Source organism: Alosa alosa, chromosome 20 (genome assembly GCF_017589495.1).
Source record: "Alosa alosa isolate M-15738 ecotype Scorff River chromosome 20, AALO_Geno_1.1, whole genome shotgun sequence".
Taxonomy (NCBI): Eukaryota; Metazoa; Chordata; class Actinopteri; order Clupeiformes; family Clupeidae; genus Alosa; species Alosa alosa.
In genome coordinates this window covers 6,614,629-6,634,006 of record NC_063208.1, presented here as the reverse complement: position 1 = coordinate 6,634,006, position 19,378 = coordinate 6,614,629, and the positions used below count along the sequence as shown (strand labels likewise).

The 19,378-nt window shown below is 44.2% G+C and overlaps 1 protein-coding gene across 1 annotated transcript in view; it reads left to right on the top strand.

Annotated features, from left to right (window-relative positions):
- Positions 1–16,736, top strand: part of itgb8 (integrin, beta 8) — a 30,670-nt gene extending 13,934 nt beyond the window's left edge. The window contains exons 9-15 of the mRNA XM_048229860.1: positions 912–1,055; positions 4,321–4,720; positions 5,507–5,729; positions 6,560–6,663; positions 7,893–8,009; positions 12,011–12,171; positions 13,877–16,736. Of these exons, the coding sequence (XP_048085817.1) occupies positions 912–1,055; positions 4,321–4,720; positions 5,507–5,729; positions 6,560–6,663; positions 7,893–8,009; positions 12,011–12,171; positions 13,877–14,002 (1,275 nt within the window). The 3' untranslated portion in view covers positions 14,003–16,736. The remainder of the gene's footprint in view (positions 1–911; positions 1,056–4,320; positions 4,721–5,506; positions 5,730–6,559; positions 6,664–7,892; positions 8,010–12,010; positions 12,172–13,876) is intronic.
- The last annotated feature ends 2,642 nt before the right edge of the window (positions 16,737–19,378 follow it).

Here is a 19,378-nt window from a genome sequence, read left to right as displayed (position 1 = left end):
TACAAAAGAAGTGCACCAGTCACACAGAGACCGTTGGAAACGTCAGGGAAAAGCACGGGGGAAGTTTTGCTGGCACACTGGAGGCTTTGCAGAGCACTAATCTGTTCGGAGGCACAACAATCCATTGTCCCTCCACCGGACCCTGCAAAAAACCCCACCAAGCCCAGAAGAAACAGCGAGAACAGAGAGGAGTATTATTAATGAGTTCGTATCACTGCGCCGGTGCGGCCTGCACATCCAAATCATTACCCAGCAACACAAAGCAGCCTATTTTTAGGCGTTCTAGTGCTTTTTTTGTCTCTTACCCGGCTTGTCTTGTTTGATAACCTTGGGTTCTAACTAGAGGGCTTATGGGCTGAGACAATGGGCTCTTTCTAGTGCTGTGTTCCAGTGATTTGCATGTTCTGTCGTCTGCCTGTTCTTAGTCCAGTGCTCTCGTTCTCTCTCTCTATCCAGCTTCTCCTCTCAGTGTTTCATAACTCTCTCACACCGTTGCTCACTTCTATCCTTGTCTCCTTTGTACTCCTTTTCTCTCTCTGGCTTATGTTTCTCTCTCTCTCTCTATCTCTCTCTCTCTCTCTTTATGTGTCTCTCAACCCTTCCTGTCTCTCCTTCTTCATTCTCTTCCCCTTTGCTATTGTTGCTCTCTATTTCCCTCTCTCTCTCTCCCTCTCTCTCTCTCTCTCTCTCTCTTTTATCCTTGTTTATTCAGTCTGTTTACACTTCTCTGTCTCCTTTCTCCTCCCTTGTTTACTCTGCCTATTTACACTTTTCTCTCTCTCTCTCTCACCTCTGTCCCGTTATTCTCTCTCCTTCACACTCACACACACACACACACATACACTCCTCCCTCCATCCTCTTGTCCTCCACCTGACGGAGTGTGCCCCCTCCCCCCCTCCTCCCCTTCCAGAAGCTGCTGTCTGAGGTGGAGCTGGAGGTGACGGTGGACCACAGGCACGCCCATCGGTTCTGGGTAAACGTGACCACTATTTGCCCCCCCGGTTCCAGACCCACGGGCAGCAACAAGTGCTCCAACGTCAAGTCAATGCAGAAGGTACCAGAACAATACTCACCACATCATCATCTTCCTCCTCCTCCTCCTCCTCATCATCATCATCATCATCATCATCATCACACATTTTAACCATTTATTTATGTCCACATGAAGAAAATGGTACAGAGACACAAATGTTAAGGATGCAGTACAATATACACACAAACTCATGGACCAGTGGCATACAGCAGGTCTTCACTGTATCACTCAATAAACATTTATACTCAGTTCTTGTAGGTATAAGTAGCAACGTCTCCGCCATATGTGGCGGCTGCCAATAATAGCAGAGATGGCACAGTACTTTGCAAGCTGTTTAGCCCTCTACAAGTGCTTTCACACACAACTGCTCAACAGTGAAACTCTATGAAGCAAACACATATTAAAACTCCAGGAATCAGACAGATATTAGTCTCACTTCAGTCACACTGCTACCCTTCCCCACATGATTATTACCTGCCTTACTACTGTTTTTGCTACATAGGCCAAGCTACTTCAAATTAAACATCCGCTACCAGCCTGTCCAAAGCAGTGATATAATGTTTCTTATACAACTAAACAGTCGTACTGTTGCTTAATTACTTGCTTTATAATGAGCACCACATTGTAGCCAACTTCCCACCAAAGCACTGGCCATGCATTTGTCTACTTAGCTCTTAGATTTGTGCTTCAACTCTCAGCTGTACCACACAGCATAGACCTCTGCACTGAATGTAATCAAATTCTGATTCCGTCATTCCGCACAGGGATGGGACTTAGGAATTAGGTCCTTAATTATTAATCCTTGAGGCTCTGATTTACCGGCAGGGATTGCCCTGTGTTTTTATGGCTTTCTAAAGAAACCTTTACTTCCAGCGAAGTGTCTTTATGCTCTCGGTATGACTGCCTCACTGCCAGTTAGGTAGTTATAGACTAATGTGAGATTCTTCCCACTGAGTAGGGTGGATACTGAGTCACGGCTTGTAAAAGTAGAACTGTGGCAGTGCTCTCAATCAGAGTGAAATTCACCACGTTGGGTACCCCCCACACCGAGCATGGGCACAGGCAGTTTACAATGAGCAGGGCGGGGGGGGAGTCATCAAATTATTTGTGTGTGTATGTGCGTGTGTGTGCAAGTCCCCCTAATGAGATATTGTGCTGTGTATTGTGTGTGTGTGTGTGTGTGTGTTTGTGTGTAAGCCCTGACCCATGAGGTGTGACCCACCCCTGCCATGTGTGAGTGTGTGTGGTTGTGGTGGGGGGTATTTGTGTGTATGTGAGTGGAATTATTTGTGTGTGTGTGTGTGGGTGTAACGATGGTTGGAGTAGGTGACTTCTTGGGGTGAGTCAGTCTCTAACACAGTAAGCAAAGCAAGGCATCAGCAGGACCAGGGCAGCCAGCATGGGCTCTCTCAGGGCAGAATGTTTTACACATCATCAAATCAAAAACTATTAATAGCATTTCAAATGCTGATACTAAAAACTCACATCACTAATACCACCGTCCATCAGCATCACCCTCAATCATTGCCATTAAATCTCGAGCACTGCACTGGAGAATTGAGGAAAAGTGTGGAGTGGACTCCGGTATAGTGTGTATGTTGAGCGGCTGCCTGTGGATGTGTGTGCATGTTGTTGTGCTTTAGACGGGTGATGGTTTAGTCTGAGTACCAGAACCGTGTAACTCAGCTTACAGTAAACACAGAGCTTTTTTAATCACACTTTACTCCCAGGTTCAGCGTCTTCCTTAAGCCGATACCGTTACACCCGTGCGACGGGAATGTTGGAAATTAAACGCTCTAAAGAATATCTGGGTTCAGTCAATTGAACATGGAATTTTAGAACCCTACATTGTTGCGGAATCTTCTGTTAGAATGTTCAAAAAAAAGTCAGAGTACCAGACCCGTGTAACTCAGCTTACAGTAAACACAGAGGGTTTCAAATTCCACTTTACTCTTGGGGTCAGATGGGATGCACACACACTGTGATCTACTGGTACCAGAATCTCAAACATCTCATTAACTCAGTCCAGCCCTACTCTCAGCCTCTCTGGTTACGCACTCTCATAATGGGTATTGTGCGCTCCCAGTGACCCATCCCTGTAGCGCAGCACAACACCGAGCAGAGTGGACGACACTTCTGAGTTAACGGAGGGGGTGGGGGTGGGGGGCAAGGGAAGGAAAAGTCCCTTAGACCTTTTGTGGACGCGAGGTTCAGGAGAGGGAGAGGCACTTGGCCTCGGATGCCCCCAAGCACGAGCAGGGATGGGCACGACCCAGGGGAGATGACCGCCTTTGTGTCAGCCACACACACACAGACACACACACACACACACACACACACCTCCCCCAGGGAGAAAGCAGTGGATTTGATTGTGTGTGTGTGTGTGTGTGTGTTCGTGAGGGGTGCATGAGGGTTTGCTTGGGATGTGTGATTCCTTTGTGATTAGTTGACTCAAAGCATTCAGAATTTACTGGAAAAAAGTCGCTGACACATAACAGGCTTTCAGGCATGTGTGTGTGTGTGTGTGTGTGTGTGTGTGTGTGTGTGTAAGGGTCATACGGGCTTGTGCGGACTCTGAAGCCTCATCGTGGGAGACGCTGTTTCAACAAAGACTCGTCCTGGGGCTTCTCTCCTGTTTTCTTAGCGAACACGATCCCCACACATATCAGCAATGGTCATCCACGGCGTTCTACCGCCCGGTTCAAATGAGAGGCTCTGTCCCCCTTGCCAGATGGATGCGTCTCATCTCAGCTGTGGAATTTAATTTCAGTTTAATTTAATGTCTCATGAATGTGCCTTTTTTTTCCTTTTGCTTTAGCCTGTAGATAGGGCTGTACGGGAGTGTTTGTGTGTGTGTGTGTGTGTGTGTGTGTGTACGGGAGTGTATGTCTGGGACATTTTGAAGTTCAGCAGTTCAAGAGCAGACCAAAAACAAGCTCACTTTTAAGGTGAAGATTGCTAAGCAGTTAGAGGCCTTGTTTGAAGATGTTTGCATTCCAGGCAACTTTTTTTTCTTTCTGTGTGTGTGTGTGTGTGTGCACGCACGTGCGCATCTGTGTGTGTTATGTATGCTTATCTGTGATGGTATCTTTAAGTACACATTTGATGATTGTAACATGTGGTACTGCACACACACTTCTGTGTGTGTGTGTGTGTGTGTGTGTGTGTGTGTGTTTGTGTGTGTGTGTGTGTTGGTCTGCATGGGAGAGTGTCTCTCTGATGGTCTCTGTAAGCACACGTTTGATTACTCTAACATGTGGGACTCTGTGTGTGTGTGTGTCTCCAGGTCTTCTTTAACATTACGGTGGGGATGACTAGCTGCCCGAGCAAGGGTCTCGAGGATGATGACGTCGCGATATCAGTGCAGCCTGTAGGCTTCAACGAGTCCGTCGCCGTGACGATCAAACAAGCCTGCAGCTGTCAGTGTAGCCAGAAGGGCGGTTGCCTCGACGACGCTGATGACACAATCGCCGGCACCGCTTGCAATGACATCAGCGAGAACTCGGGGCAGGTGTCGACAGATGTGTGCCGGCCGTCGGAAGGCTCCGGAAAGATCTGCAACGGAAGAGGCACCTGTGTGTGCGGGGAGTGTGTGTGCGACCGCAGCAACCTGGGCACAATCTACGGGAAATTCTGTGAAATGGATGACTTCTCCTGCCCTTACGAGGAAGGCCTGCTGTGTGGAGGTGTGTGTTTGAGAGAGAGCGAGAGAGAGAGAAAGAGAGAGTGTGTGTGTATATGTGTGTGTGTGTGTGTGTGGGAGAGTCGGTGTGTGCTTTTGACTATGTGGTCAGTGTAACCTTGAGGGCTTGAGAGTTGCGTTTCGGTTGCTGTTTCTCTTTCAGCCCTACAGTATCTTAGCTAAACCAAAGATATGAGTGTGCGGAACCCTGTGCCTTGCAAGTGCAAGTGCCAGCATGAAAGAGTTGTTTTGTTGTCTGCTGTTGCGACTGGTCTCCAGATAATGAGCTTAGCAATCTGTCACCATTCAGATGTTTGGCAATTCCATCATCAGCCAAAGAAATCCTTCTGGGAAGAATTACTGTAATACTGAGTTTATAGGGAAGGGGAGGTGTGTGTGTTTGAGAGAGAGAATGCGAGAAAGAGAGATTCAAAGAGGGGGCTGGTACACAAGCTGCCATAAACAGACAGGGCTTTCTAAGCAAACATGATTTAGCGCAGGCTTAAATAAACTCTCCGTTGCCTTACTTCTGTGTATACAGCTTTTCTGCAATAAACACTGTTTTCTCTCCTCTCTGTTTATGTGTGTGTGTGTGTGTGTGTGTTTGTGTGTGTCTGTATGTGTGTGTGTGTGTGTGTTCGTGTGTGTGTTTGTGTGTGTGCGTGTGTTTGTGTGTGTGTGTGCGTGTTTGTGTGTGTGTCTGTGTGTTTGTGTGCGTGTTTGTGTGCGTGTGTGCGCGCGTGTGTGTGTGTGTATGTGTGTGTGTGTGTGTGTGTGTGTGTATACACAGGCCATGGACAGTGCACGCTGGGGGAGTGTGTTTGTCAAATAGGCTGGACAGGTGAGAGCTGTGGGTGCCTGGTTTCCACGGAGACGTGTCAGCTCAGCGACGGCCTGCTCTGCAGCGGGCGGGGCCGCTGTGTTTGCGGACGCTGCATGTGTGACGACCCCCAGTACTCCGGAGAGTTCTGTGAGAAGTGCCCCACCTGTTACACCGCGTGTCAAGCCCACTGGTGAGGACCTGCACCCACTCTCTCTCCCCTCAGAGCTCTCTGATTCGTTAAGGCATCTGTCAATCACATGCAACCCTGGGCAACATACTGTACAGTTTGAATAACAGTGAAGTTTGGGGGGAAACAAAAGCACATTAATCTTCAGGGAGAAGAATGCAAACTATCCAACTGCTCCCTAAGAAGTACAGATTAATCGTACAGCTATCGAGTGCACACATGCGCCTTCAATTTACCCTCAAGTGGCTTTAAATTGAAAAGTCATGGCCACTTCTCACTGCACGGCTAATTTATTTGTTTGTCTCGGTCTGTCTCTCCCCCACTTCCTGTCTCTCTGTCATCCACTCATCCACTCTACCTTCCTCTTCCCTCTTTCCCACACTGACACTCACGCAACTTTTCTCCTCATTCTCACTCCATCTCTCCCTCTCTCTCTCTCTCTCTCTCTCTCTCTACCATTCTCTCTTGCTCTCTTTCTCTCCTTCTCTCTCTCTCTCTCTCTCTCTCTCTCTCTCTCTCTCTCTCCCTCTTTCTCTCTCTCTCTACCATTCTCTCTTGCTCTCTTTCTCTCCTTCTCCCTCTCTCTCTCTCTCTCTACCATTCTCTCTTACTCTCTTTCTCTCCTCTCTCTCTCTCTGTCCTTCACTCATCTCTGCCTCCTCTCTCTTTCCCACACTCCCATCCTCGCCAACCTCTTTGTCATTCTCCCTCTTTAATCTCTCTCTTGCTCTTTTTCTTCTCTCTCTCTCTCTCTCTCTCTCTCTCTCTCTCTCTCTTTCTCTTCTCTCTCACACACACTCTTTCATGTCTCTCTCTCTCTCTCCGTCTATCAGGATGTGTGTAGATTGCCATCTGACCAATGGCCTGGGCCGGGGTACTGCAGAGCAGTGCAACAAGACCTGTGCACCCGTGGTGGGCTACGTCGATGACATCACAGGTATGCTGGAACTGACCGCTGTTGTTGACCGTCACCAAACTAATGGTTGCATGCGGTGGTAGCGTAGTGGCTAAAGAGCTGGGCTAGCATGCAGTGGTAGCGTAGTGGCTAAGGAGCTGGGCTAGCATGTGGAGGTAGCATAGTGGTTAAAAAGCTGGGCTAGCATGTGGTGGTAGCGTGGTAGCAGAGTGGCTAAGGAGCTGGGCTAGCATGCAGTGGTAGCGTAGTGGCTAAGGAGCTGGGCTAGCATGCAGGAGCCTGAAAAGTTGTGGGTTCAATTCCTGCCTTCCATCGTTGTGTAATGGACAGATTGTGTAAAGATGATTTAGACTGAGGGAGTGCTGTTATACTATATATCACCACTTGTGGAACACCTGTTGTCCAACCAAATTATTAGCTGCTGAACACTGTATGTAATTTCAAATATACACAGGAGAGATGTTAAATTCCTCGTGCTATAGGTAGGGCATTTCACACAGCGGCCAATCAACAACCAAGCCTATGTATCATCAAAACCAAAATCACTAACAAGTCACCAACAGAACAGCCTTCAAGAGCATTTCGCTGGGGTTATCAAGCAGGCACCTTCTTTCATAGGCGTTTTATTGAATTAGGCCCACGACACCTCCAGAAGGCTCAACAGTGTTATCTGGCACCCCGGAATAAATAAATATGTTAAAGTGTGAACTGTGACCCCTGTAAAATGAATGACCTGACACAGGAACACAGTACACATGTCCCTGTCACTGAAGTTGCAGAGCAAGTGGCTAGCACCACCAATACATTTTCTCTCAGCAAGCACACATGCTGATATGAAGGTCACCCATCTTATACTACAAGCCAGAGATTCTCTGGGTTTTTTCCCCCCACAAGTTAAAGTCGAGTCTCCAGTCTCTGAGCATAGGTCCAAATCAAGTCCCAAGTTTAACAAGTCTCAAGTCTTTGATCACTGGTCTGTATTATGTATGGGTTTTTGCCTCTCCTGTGTGTAGAGTTGAGAGAAGACTAGGCCTACCTCAGGTTTCGAGACTTCTCTGATGGGCAACATGCACTTCCTCCTCTCCTGTGCGCAGAGTGCAGAGAAGACTTTCTCAGGTTTAGAGACCTCTCAGAGGGACTGTGTGTTCTGCCGTATTCTCCTCCTGTGTAGTTCAGAGAAGACTTTCTCAGGTTTAGAGACTTCTCTGATGGACTGTATTTTCTGCCGTTCTCTCCCTTCCTGCGCGCAGAGCTGACCAACGCGCTTGGGAAGCAATGCCTGTACCCCAGTGCTGACCGCTGCCACTACCGGTTCCACATCGGCGTTGAGCCTGGCAGCCCCCAGCTGCAGATCAGCAGACAGCCAGGTGAGAATGTTTATTTAACGTTTATTCATTTAGCAGACAGCCCCCATGTTCATGCCCCAAGAGTGTAGCACTGTAGCTGCCTAGCAGCTCTAGCTGTTGGCAGCAGCAACTCAAGCTAGATAGAACCGTTGTTTTAGTTTTTTTTGTACCGACAGTACTAGGTGACCTCGAGAAACAGAGATCTATGTGAAAAATCGCCAGAACTCTCCTTTAACGTTTCATTTAGCAGACAGCCAGGTGAGAAGAACTCTCCTTTAACGTTTCATTTAGAAGACAGCCAGGTGAGAACGTTTATTTAACGTTTATTTAAAGTGTATAGGCCCTTTCACACTGGTGAAATCGCCGCGATTTTATGTACCAGAATCGCGGAATGACTTTCCCTTTCACATAGACCGAGGCGGAACGGCGGGACAAAGTGTCTCGCCAAATTTACTACCAAGCCCCCTAGACATTTTGCTGAGTTTTTTCATTCCGGCACCAGTGTGAATGGGTGTCTGGGCGGCCATTTCGATCAGCCCACCACAGGAGATTGCAAAAAAATCTAACTGATCAAAGCAGCAATAGCAGAGACAGCACATTATGTCAATCTATAAATTCACAAAGTCTCCAGTCATTCAATGCCTGCTAGAGTTGACTGGCTATCCTAAAATCCAGCGAAAAAACAAAGAATGAACTCATGAGCGTCTGTCTGCCCTATATGTATATCCCCTGATTGTAATGCTTAAAGATATCTAGGCGATATTTGTACCATTTGTTTTGTATTTGGCCTGTTATAAAATCATGTAGACCTATTGAACAATTTAAACACATTAGTAACCGCAAAGTTGGAGACATGCATAAAGACATTGCTGCAAATTTAAAACCGGATTACTCTGGAATGGCTAGTACAGGGGCATGCTTACACCTTTGTGTTCGGTAAGGTCTGCTGTTTATTCTGATATATGGTTGAGGTAAAGTATTCCACCAAGATGAATGGGTAGGGAGACGGGCGCAAAAAATATGATTAAATTAAAGTTACTTTTCTCGCAAACTGTTTACCACAACAACTAACCACTAACATTGTTTAAAAGCTGAGAAAAAGCTCTTTCTATAGACTACTTCGCAAGTAGTTCAGCAAATTGGGGTGGGACAGAATACCTATACAGAGCAGCAGCTCTGGCCATATCGGCTCTGGCTCACATGATGTAGGCTACATGCTTTAAATGCATTATCGCTTCACTACCCAACACGCCAACAAGAAAAAAAAGAAAAAAGAAACCAATGTGCTTATGTCGCGATTTCCGATAGGCCCAGACCTAGAGAAAAGACAGCTATGGTAACCTAACAATTAGGATTTGCTTTGCCTACACTGCTGTTTGGTCCCAAACTTTGAGACGATCCATACTCGCATTAACGGCTCCCACACACAGCTGCGTGCATCGCGTTGCTGGAGACGCATCCCATTCACTTTAAATGGGCTCACGTGATCCGTTGCCGAACTGAATTGTGGGTCTGTCGCGTCGCTTTTCTCCCGCTGCTCGCGTTGAGGAGTTCAGCTGTTGCTGCACCGACAGACGGCACCGGCCAATCAAGCCAATCTACGGTGGCACCAACCAATCACACTGCGGTTTTACTTCAAGTCATTTGCATAGCTACCGTCGGGAACACCCACTGGAATGCGTTGACGGAACGCAGTTGTGTGTGGGAGCCGTAACTGAATCTTATCAACCCGAACTGCGATGTTCCAAACAGACAGGATGCAATGCCTAATAATCTCACTGCCTTCGGCATAACTGCTAACAGTGCGCCTAGACCTACTGTTAAACACCTGAAAAATATTAAGCTGCTGTTTTCTTTTCATGACGAGCACTAGGCCTATATGCTTAAATGATTTATGACTGAATGGAACATTGCGTTTTTAAGCTCCAGAACTGCTTATCACGTCGTGTGAGAAAGTTTACACCAATCATCATCTTCTAATGTATCCTTATGTTAAGATGTCCATTCTCTTTGCCCTAGGCTATCATTTGTGCGCGAAGCATGTTTCAATTAAGACAATACACAAACTATTTTTTATTGTTGTAATATTGAATGAATTTCATCAATTTCATTTCATTTCATGAATAAATTGTGCGCTACATTCGCGCATTATAGGATTACTGACTGGCGGTAGCCTGTGAACCTCTGATTTTCAAAGGGAAATCACGGCGAATGCAAGGGCAACTCTTGTCTTCAATTTCCCTTCCAAATTACTTTTTATTGTCTGAAGACATCTATCGCAAGAATCTAACATTCTAACAGCAACAGCAAAGCAAATGCAAGCTAACCAAAGTGCAGTCGGTTCTCCGCCATGGTTTTGAAATCCCACACCTGCTGTATCTGAAGCCCCCCCGCGATAAGGCCCTACGACTATCCTCTATCCCCCTGTTGCACGCCACAATTTAATTTATTATAGCTGATCCTGCCTTCTGGCTCCCCAAAATGGCGCATCATGTGAACAGATCAGCAGGCCGGCAAATTTTCACCTCGCTTTCAGACACAAAAAGACGGCGAAAAGACGTCTCCTCTTCCCGCAAATTTAGCGGGATCTCTGTGTGAAAAGGCCTTATGTGTGCTCTTAGTGTGTGTGTGTGTGTGTGTGTGCTCTTGGCGTGTGTGTGTGCTCTTAGTGTGTGTGTGCTCCTAGTGTGTGTGTGTGTGTGTGCTCCTAGTGTGTGTGTGTGTGTGCTCTTGTGTGTGTGTGTGTGTGTGTGTGTGTGTGTGTGTGTGTGTGTGTGCTCTTAGTGTGTGTGTGTGTGCTCTTAGTGTGTGTGTGCTCCTAGTGTGTGTGTGTGTGTGTGCTCCTAGTGTGTGTGTGTGTGCTCTTAGTGTGTGTGTGTGCTCCTAGTGAGCTCACTGCTCCTAGTAAGTGTGAACACTACCCCCAGATGGGTTAAAGGCAAAGGGAAAATTTCCTTCAGGACAAATAAGTTAGTTTAATAAAACAATAAAAGCCAGTTTTTACAACTGATAGTCCTGTATTAGATTACTGATAGTTTGTTTACTATGCACTTGGTCAAATATTACCTTCAAAACAAAGACACGAAACACAGAAAAACTTATAAAACAACTTTTGTTCCTCTCTCACTCTGCGCCCTACCTTCCACGGCTGATGTAGGAAACAGCGCTGGCCATTGTGTTCCTGTGTCTCCTTTCCCCCTGTTTCCCTCATCACCCCCAACGGGCCTGTCCTTCCAAACACTCTCTCTCTGCAGCGCCTGAGCCAGGTCGCCATGGCAACGCGCGCAAAATGTCAGTACAGTACTTTGGCCCCTTTGTACGCGAGAGGTGGGTGGCACCGATCCAAATGCAGCACCACGCTGGGCCTTTCGCAATCCCGATGATGTAAAGATCGGTGGGAGAGGGTTTCGCCGCGGGGTCGAGCGCACGCCGAGGATGTCACGTCCACAAGCCCTCCGCGACCTAGAAGGTCCAAGCTGCTCAAGAAGAGCGAGAGCTTTTTGGATGTTTTTTTTTCTGTCTGTCTTGTCTTTCTTTTTAGCGTTCCCCCTTTTCTTCCCCTCCTCCGGCCCGGTGCTTTTGTGAATGGGATGTGAAGAGCCGTCGGGGTTTTTGGCTGCGAGGTTCACTGGAGTTCACTCTGGTTTTTTTTCCTCCCGTGGGTTCACTCGCGTTCGGCGCTCAAGCTGGTTTTCAGATCAGCACTGCTGAGAGATTCGGCCAACCCTCTCCCCGCTGCCGAGAGCAGGATCAGCTGCCTCCCCATTTCATTGAGACACTTGAGTAACATGCCTCAGGAATAACACACTATGGTACCATGTATCAGATAATTATTCATAACCACACACACACACACACACACACACACACACACACACACACACACACACACACACACACACACACACACACACACACACAGACGTGCACACACACACACACACACACTGTATTATGCACATTCCAACTACAAGTAGGGAGGAAAATGTTGTTTTTTTGTACCTGTCGGTGTTCTTTCCCAGAGTGCTTATCAAGCCAGCGGTACTTCGTCACCTTCCTGAGTGTGTTCCTCCTGACGGTGGTCCTGGGCCTGGGCATCCTGGCCGTGCTCCGGATCTTGCTGCGCCGCCGAGAGAGACCCCAACCGGACAACCAGAACCAGCCGCTGGACACCGGCAAGAAGGTCGGTGTCGGTCCACTCTGGGTTCATGTGCATGTTGGTTTTGTGTTTTAGTATTTTTTTTGTAAAACCTGTGTATATTTCTGTATTTTTCTTTCTTTCTTTCTTTCTTTCTTTCTCTCTCTCTCTCTCTCTCCCTCTTCTCTGTGTGTGTGTGTGTGTGTGTGTGTGTGTGTGTGTGTGTGTGTGTGTATGTGCGTGTTGTTTGTGTGTGTGTGTGTGTGTGTGTGTGTGCATGATCTATTAATATGCTTAATTAATTTGTCAAAGCTCTTTGTGTATTTGTCTGTGTGTGTTTCTTTACATTGTTATTTGTACTCACATGTGTTGCGGTCGGTCTAAAATGTGCCATGTTGTGTAAGCCTGTAGGCACTGTAAACAGTCTATATCATGTTACATATCTGGTCAGAGCCGACGGAAGGACATATGCTGTTGACGTGTCCACTGTGACCGCAGTTTCCTTTTTCTACCAGTAGAGGGCAGAGTCCTCCAAAGAATAACTTTAAAAGCTCAATAGCTAATATTTTTAAAGGAATAGTCCCTGATTCTCATCACTGCTCACCCGATTGGATACATCTCTGCTGTGGTGCTCCAAATACCACAATAGAAGAGTCATGTGGCTTCATCCTCTTAGTAAAACAAAACCATAAGGCTCTTCCTGTAGGAATCTGACCACTTGACCACACAACTTACCACTTTTTTTACTCTGGTGTGTCTCTAGGGAACTGTAACTGGGAACAGAGTCCCTTTAGACTGAGTGTCAGACGTTCCAGCCAAGTGCACAAGTGTCCAGTGTTTCTGGTGCACTGGACAAGGAGGTGTATTTGTCTGTTGAGTTCAAGGGACCTTATTTATTTGGTGGGCAAAGCGCAAAATTCTCATGCATGAACCACAACTATTGCAGAGGGAAAATTCAAATGCAGAGGGAATATGCCAAGGGAAGATTTCCTTCAGGACAAATAAGATAGTTTAACTTATGCCTGTAAAACAGTGTTTCTCAAAGTCTGGTCCGGGGACCACTGGTGGTCTGCAAGCTATCCCAAGTGGTCCGCGAGCAGACATGGTAAAATATAATATCTTGCAATGTTGAACCAACTTGTATGTAAATCCAAACAGTTCTGCAACATGCCTATGTAAGCTACGCCAGTTTAAATAATATGAATCTTCTGACACAAAAAGGAAGGTGAGGAGGCCTATTGTGTAATATACTGTTGTAGTAGGTTTACTCTTTCTTTTAGCTAGTGGTCCGTGAGTTGTTTTTTTTTATTGTTTAAGTGGTCCTTGGTCTGAAAAAGTTTGAGAAACACTGCTGTAAAACAATGAAACAATAAAAACCAGTTTTTACAACTGATACTACTGTATTAGATTACTGATAGTTTACTATGCACTTGGTCACAAATGACCTATTGTGTGGCATACAGTACAGGAGCACTGAGCTGACTCATCACTGTCTTGCCATTGGTGTTCATCTAGCAATCATTGCCCATGGTGTTCATCTAGCAAACTGACTTTGTCTAGATATTCAATTCGTTTTAGTTAAGACTTAAGGCTTTGCACTTTGCCCATGATTCAAATTAAGGGACCCAAACGTCAAGTCTTTCACCAACAACAACAATGCCTTCGAGGCCCTTGTCTAAAATATAGGCCAACCATAGGGGAAAAAAACAAGAACACGACGAAGGTAACTAACCATTGTTTTGTCCAGCAGGACCTCTCCTACGCTCCAACAACAAACGAGAAGACCGTCACATACCGGCGAGACCATAACGTGGAGCGTTCCGTGGAGATGCATGTGCAGGTGCCCAAGATGCCCCTGGACGACATGTGGCAGTAGCACAGGCTGAGGTGCAGATCCAAAGGGGGGCAGAAGGGCAGTTAGCACAGCCATTAGCGGAAGGACTTGGCGCCTCTCACGCGGCACATGACTCTACTGTCTGTGGAGGGACACTGTCTGGGACCTCACCTTTTGTCTAGTTTGAGTAGTTTAGTTTGTCTCAGCACTAAACTCGTTGCGGTACTTAGTCTGTTCTTGAGTTCCAGTCTGTTCTTGATTTCAAAAGGGTAGAGTATACTTTTTCTTCAAGGTTCGATTTTTTTATTTTTTTATTTCAGTGTTGTTTTTTTGTTGTTTGTTTCTTTCCCTTTGTTTGGTAGCTTCTTGTAAATGTTTTCTCTGTGGTAGAGTTTGTGACCTATTTAAGCTTTTGAAAGATGTTGTTTTATTTATAGTTTTTATACACTACACTTTTCAGCTGAGCATTATTATTGAGATGGTAAAGCACAGTGACTGAGGAGGACCCAGACGTAGACTTACCATGCGTTAACTCGCCACCTAGTGGTAGTTGATAGCACCACCTCATCCATCATACACCGGGAACTCAATCCAGCAATCTGCCTCACACAACTTTTCAATGGCTTACCCATGATTACTAGGTTCCATTTAGGTGAAAAAATAATTTTAAAATTGTTTAGGAAAGTTGCCCTGCCCTTTATAATTGGATATACATTTGTTAGCAGTGGATACGTAAGTGAGGGCCTATGCTTGCGTTGCTGAAATTTTTTTAAAATTTTAATTATTGACCTGAACAACCGCAGACAGAAGGTTTAGTGACATTAACTAGGATTTTGTCTTGTTGTTCCGTTGTCACATACAGCTGTAGGCAATAAAACGCAGCCTCTATAGTGCCACAGAATTGGCGTTATTGACATGCAATGTATGTCCACACGGACAAGATTGTTGGACTCTAGCAGTAGGCTATGTGAAAACGGTGAAATGTCACAAGATGTCATATCAGTAGGCTTAAATGTAGCTGTTCCTTGTCCAGGTACTTGCAGCCACTGTTGGATTCCCTATGATGTCTCCCGATGGCCAAGGCTATGAGATAACTGGATTTGTTTTTCATTTTTTCCTTTTTGTTCTGCTCATAGTTGGAGGTCGTGTAGTTTACATAATCACCTCATATCCGACTAGAGCAAGGACCTGGTACGTGTTTGCATTGATCTCTCGTTTATCGAATGTTCTTTATCATCAGCCTACGACTTGATTTAGGTACGTAGAGTAGGGTACTTGCTCTTATCACACGTGTTACTGAGTAGCCTACATTGGTTTCTGTCGAAGCCAGACTCGTCGATATTTGTTGTGTGATAGTCAAATATTTAGTTTAACTGGAATACGTGAAAATGGCCCAGGGCTTTGTAGAATCAAGCGCCTACACTGGAATTTGTATTCTAGGCGTAAGCGTGACAACGCACTTGAGTCGTGTGGGTGTGTGAAGGCCTACATATGATGTCTTGTACTACTGAAGAAGATCGGTGAAATCACCTCAGGAGTGGCGAGGTGTGAGTAGGCGGTAACAGAGACCTCGTGGGGGAAAACTTCCTCTTCGTTTTTAGTAACGAAAACCTAGTAGCTCGACCAATTCCGAACTAGACTGGTGGGAGTCCGCTTCCTTTTAGTCGCAAAACCGTAGCTTGAAGCGGAGATGTTCATTAGACTACCACTTCCGACCTCTCTCACCACTTCTCCATCCTGTGTGAGCTTTCTGCGGCCTCTTGTTTGATGACCAATAGTTTACCTTTTTTTCTTGTTCATCTCTAGTTCAGGACACTAATGATTTTATGGGTTTTGATTATTTATTTTGTTGTCTATTTTTCTTTGTTTTGTGTTTTTGAAGTATTTTGTATGTTGTGGATTATACATTTGGTACGAAGCGAAAGCCATCTGGTACGAGACAGCAATGTTTGTCTATTCTGTTCATTGCAATAACTCGTTTGCAATAACCCCCCCAAAATGAATGCCCTGCAAGACACGTTGACGAGAAACAGTTAAATATTGATGTTATTAGTACGCCAAATCAACCACCTGTAGGTTTTGTTACATTGTCGGATTTATTGTTAACTTACACCTGACCAAAATGGGAAAAAGGCAATCAGTCTTAGGCGACGTCGGCCCATCCCATGGCCACCATTTAATGTTGATCCGGGGTTAACATCTCCTTTTCATTTAATGCGCATTCATTTTGTAACATTTCCAATATCGTTTTGATAAAACGCTACTTCCTTGCAGGTGTCTCTGGAACAACAACCCAGCGACGCTAAATGCATGCGGCCTCATGCATAGACGCATTTACGCATGACATATTTGATCTAATTCTGAATAGTACAATACATTTTTCATCGTTTTCGGATTTAATTTGTAACTATAGGTGCTTGCGTCTACAACTGTAGCCTGTCTGACACCGCTTACTTTAAAGTCCAGTAGTGTGAGATTACGCATGGCATTGCACAAAGAACATCATTTGACATTACATTTTTTGTTCAAGTTTTTGTTTTTTGCATTCACAATCTGTAGTAGGCTACGTCGTTAACTCCGCTCAGCATGATTAATATTTCGTTTGCCAGTGAGACACTTAAAGCACAATTAGACCACAAACCAGGGCATTGATAATATTTGTTTAACTTTAGGGCATTCACATGGCACTTTCCATCTCCTTCAAATAATATGATTTCAAATAATATGTCTTGATGTTGCTATGAAAAAGGTGAAATAAAATTATTGTTGAAATTAACTCACTGAATATTGTGTTTAATTACCACTGAATATTGTGTTTAAGTCGCCTATGTTTCCAAATATAGGCCTATCTCGTTTGATCACTCTCTCTTGGTCTGTTTTTTTTCTGAAAGGTCTACTCTGAGCCTAAAATCATCGTGAAGTGACCTTTTAACTGGTGTAGGCTAGACTGGTATTCCCCTTTCCGAAAAATTCCCATCGTAGGCCTATAAGATACTTAGGCTGCATTGTTATTGGTTTTGTAGTTGATATACAACCATACTTTCTACATCAGTTACGTTTGTTTAAAATGAAGGCTAACGGATTTGCCAATTTACTCTTATTTAGTCTGGGCCGGGGGATACTGAACAACTCTTTTTACAGAAACGTATTGAGAGCTCGGCTGCACATTTTCTGTTGGGACACTTGGGGACGCCATTTACAAACGGTTGCTACTTGGGATTCCCAAAAGTGAGCCGGAACTGTTTGTAAGACAATTCCAACTTCTTCAAGTTTTAACTCGGGGACTTTACTTTTTTTTTGTCTGAGCGTGAATTATCAAGTCTAATATACGTAATAAATGTACGTTATTAATTCAAAACAGCATGTGTGGTTTAATTTAGTACATTCTTTTTGCGTGATAAAAATTTAGACACCAGTAAAACTGAAACATGGTTTAGGCCTACTACATGTATCTAAAATACCGCATTTCCTTCTCTTAACAAAACGACCATATATCCATGTGCTATTATGATCAGATACCACAGCTTAATTGTGACAAAGCTGCTGCAGAGTTTCTATACAACTATGATTTCTTTTTTGGCTGAAATAGCCTACGTGAAGTCGAGTCGTATTATCTTTTTTTTTTTTAGTCTCGGAACCGTGTAAATTATTTTGTGGCGGTGATACGACTATAATTGGGCACGGTATTCCTTTTTCTCTTAAAGGTTAAAGGCTCTATGCCTAATCCATCGCTTCTAGAGAATGTAATTTTGCAAGAAATGCGAAGGCCTATACGGGATAGGCCTGGTGCGAAGTGTTATTTTACAATTTAATGTGTCAACTTGCATAATGAAACCAATTTTTTGCATGTTCCAATCAATTTTGCATGACAATCGATAACAAACTGATTATTTTTTGTTCATGATGTCTGTTCAGAATTTGACAAAATATTGTTGGAGTAGGCTAACACATATCGACAAAGCAAAGTGGTGCGTCTAAATTCTTTGCACCCAGCTGATTATCTGACGTCCACGTTTGCGCATTCAAAAGACTACATATTAGAGTGGCTATTTTCACATTTACGCCTTCCATAATACAGATTTATTTCTATCAAAAATGATAATAATTAACCCAAAATCCGATGCTATCTCTAGGGCGTTACTTGGCACAGAGATACATTGAAATAGGCCTGCCAGCAAAATTACTGAGCCTGTCTTTCTGCATTAACATTTTTCTGAGCTAACACGCCTGAACAATCTTTGGCCATACAGTAAAACTATTAGGCTACCATAATTGTTTTTGTATATAATCAGTTCAAAATGAAACAGTCTTTCGACAACTTCTGTTTCTTTTCCACCGTCGTAGGCTACATAGAAAAATAACTATTTTTGTGTTAAAATGAATTTGGGAAACTATTTCATGACCAAACTGCAGCCAGTATATTTTTTAATCAAATTAATTGTCTCTATTTGTCAAAATAAAGTTTTATATTTGTCAAATTAATTGATTTTGCATGCCTTTAAAGTATGTTAGAAAGATCAGTGACCACTACAAAAACTGTGAAAATTTTAATCTATTTAATAAACTTTTCTAAATGGGCAGGTAGCCTTTCAGTGTACCAGTCAATGGAAAATTGATATCGGTAAGGTCAAAACCATAATGACTTTATTACAAGGCTTTAACCAACGATCAGTGTTTTCAAACATTTACATGCTTAAATTATAAAAGCAAATAAAACACTCGAACGGAGCTCTACAATTCTAAAATCATAAATATAATTCCAAAGTGCGACTCAGACTTCAACGTACAAGTCCAATTCATGGATAAATAAATCAGAACCAACCATATATACAATTTCAGGCTTACCCCTAAACGATAGAGAAAGAGAGAAAGGGAAAAATCAAAAAGTCCAAATGCACTCCATAGAACAGCAATGCACAAGAAAACGAGCCTACTGTACACAACTTGTCTCCGGAATTAACGCCGTCGTCTCATCGCCTTCAATAGCTATATTTCAGGCCTATTTCTAGTTGTATATTCATCTGCGGCCTCTGGCAGTCCTTAAATAAATCCATAGATCATACCAAAAATATCCGTTAACCATACAGTTAAGACATTAGTCATTCCACAACTAAAGACAAAAAACTCTGATATTTTGACCAAAAGACTTTTTAGCTTGCTCTGATGCAATCACTGGCATGAAAAAAAAGGTTTACTTAGAATGTTCGAAAGTAAAGTGCTGCAGTATTGTAGGCTATTGAACGAAAAAAAAAAGAACAGAGGTTAAAATGATCAAATTGTCAAGACACCCAAATATGTAGTGTAAACATTTCAAAGTCTTCTCAAGTTAGCAAGTTTTCTTCGCTGATTCTTCCTGAACTCGTAGGGGAGCGCTGCTTTCGTCTTTACGCTAAAGTCGAAGGTCTTCTAAACAAATTC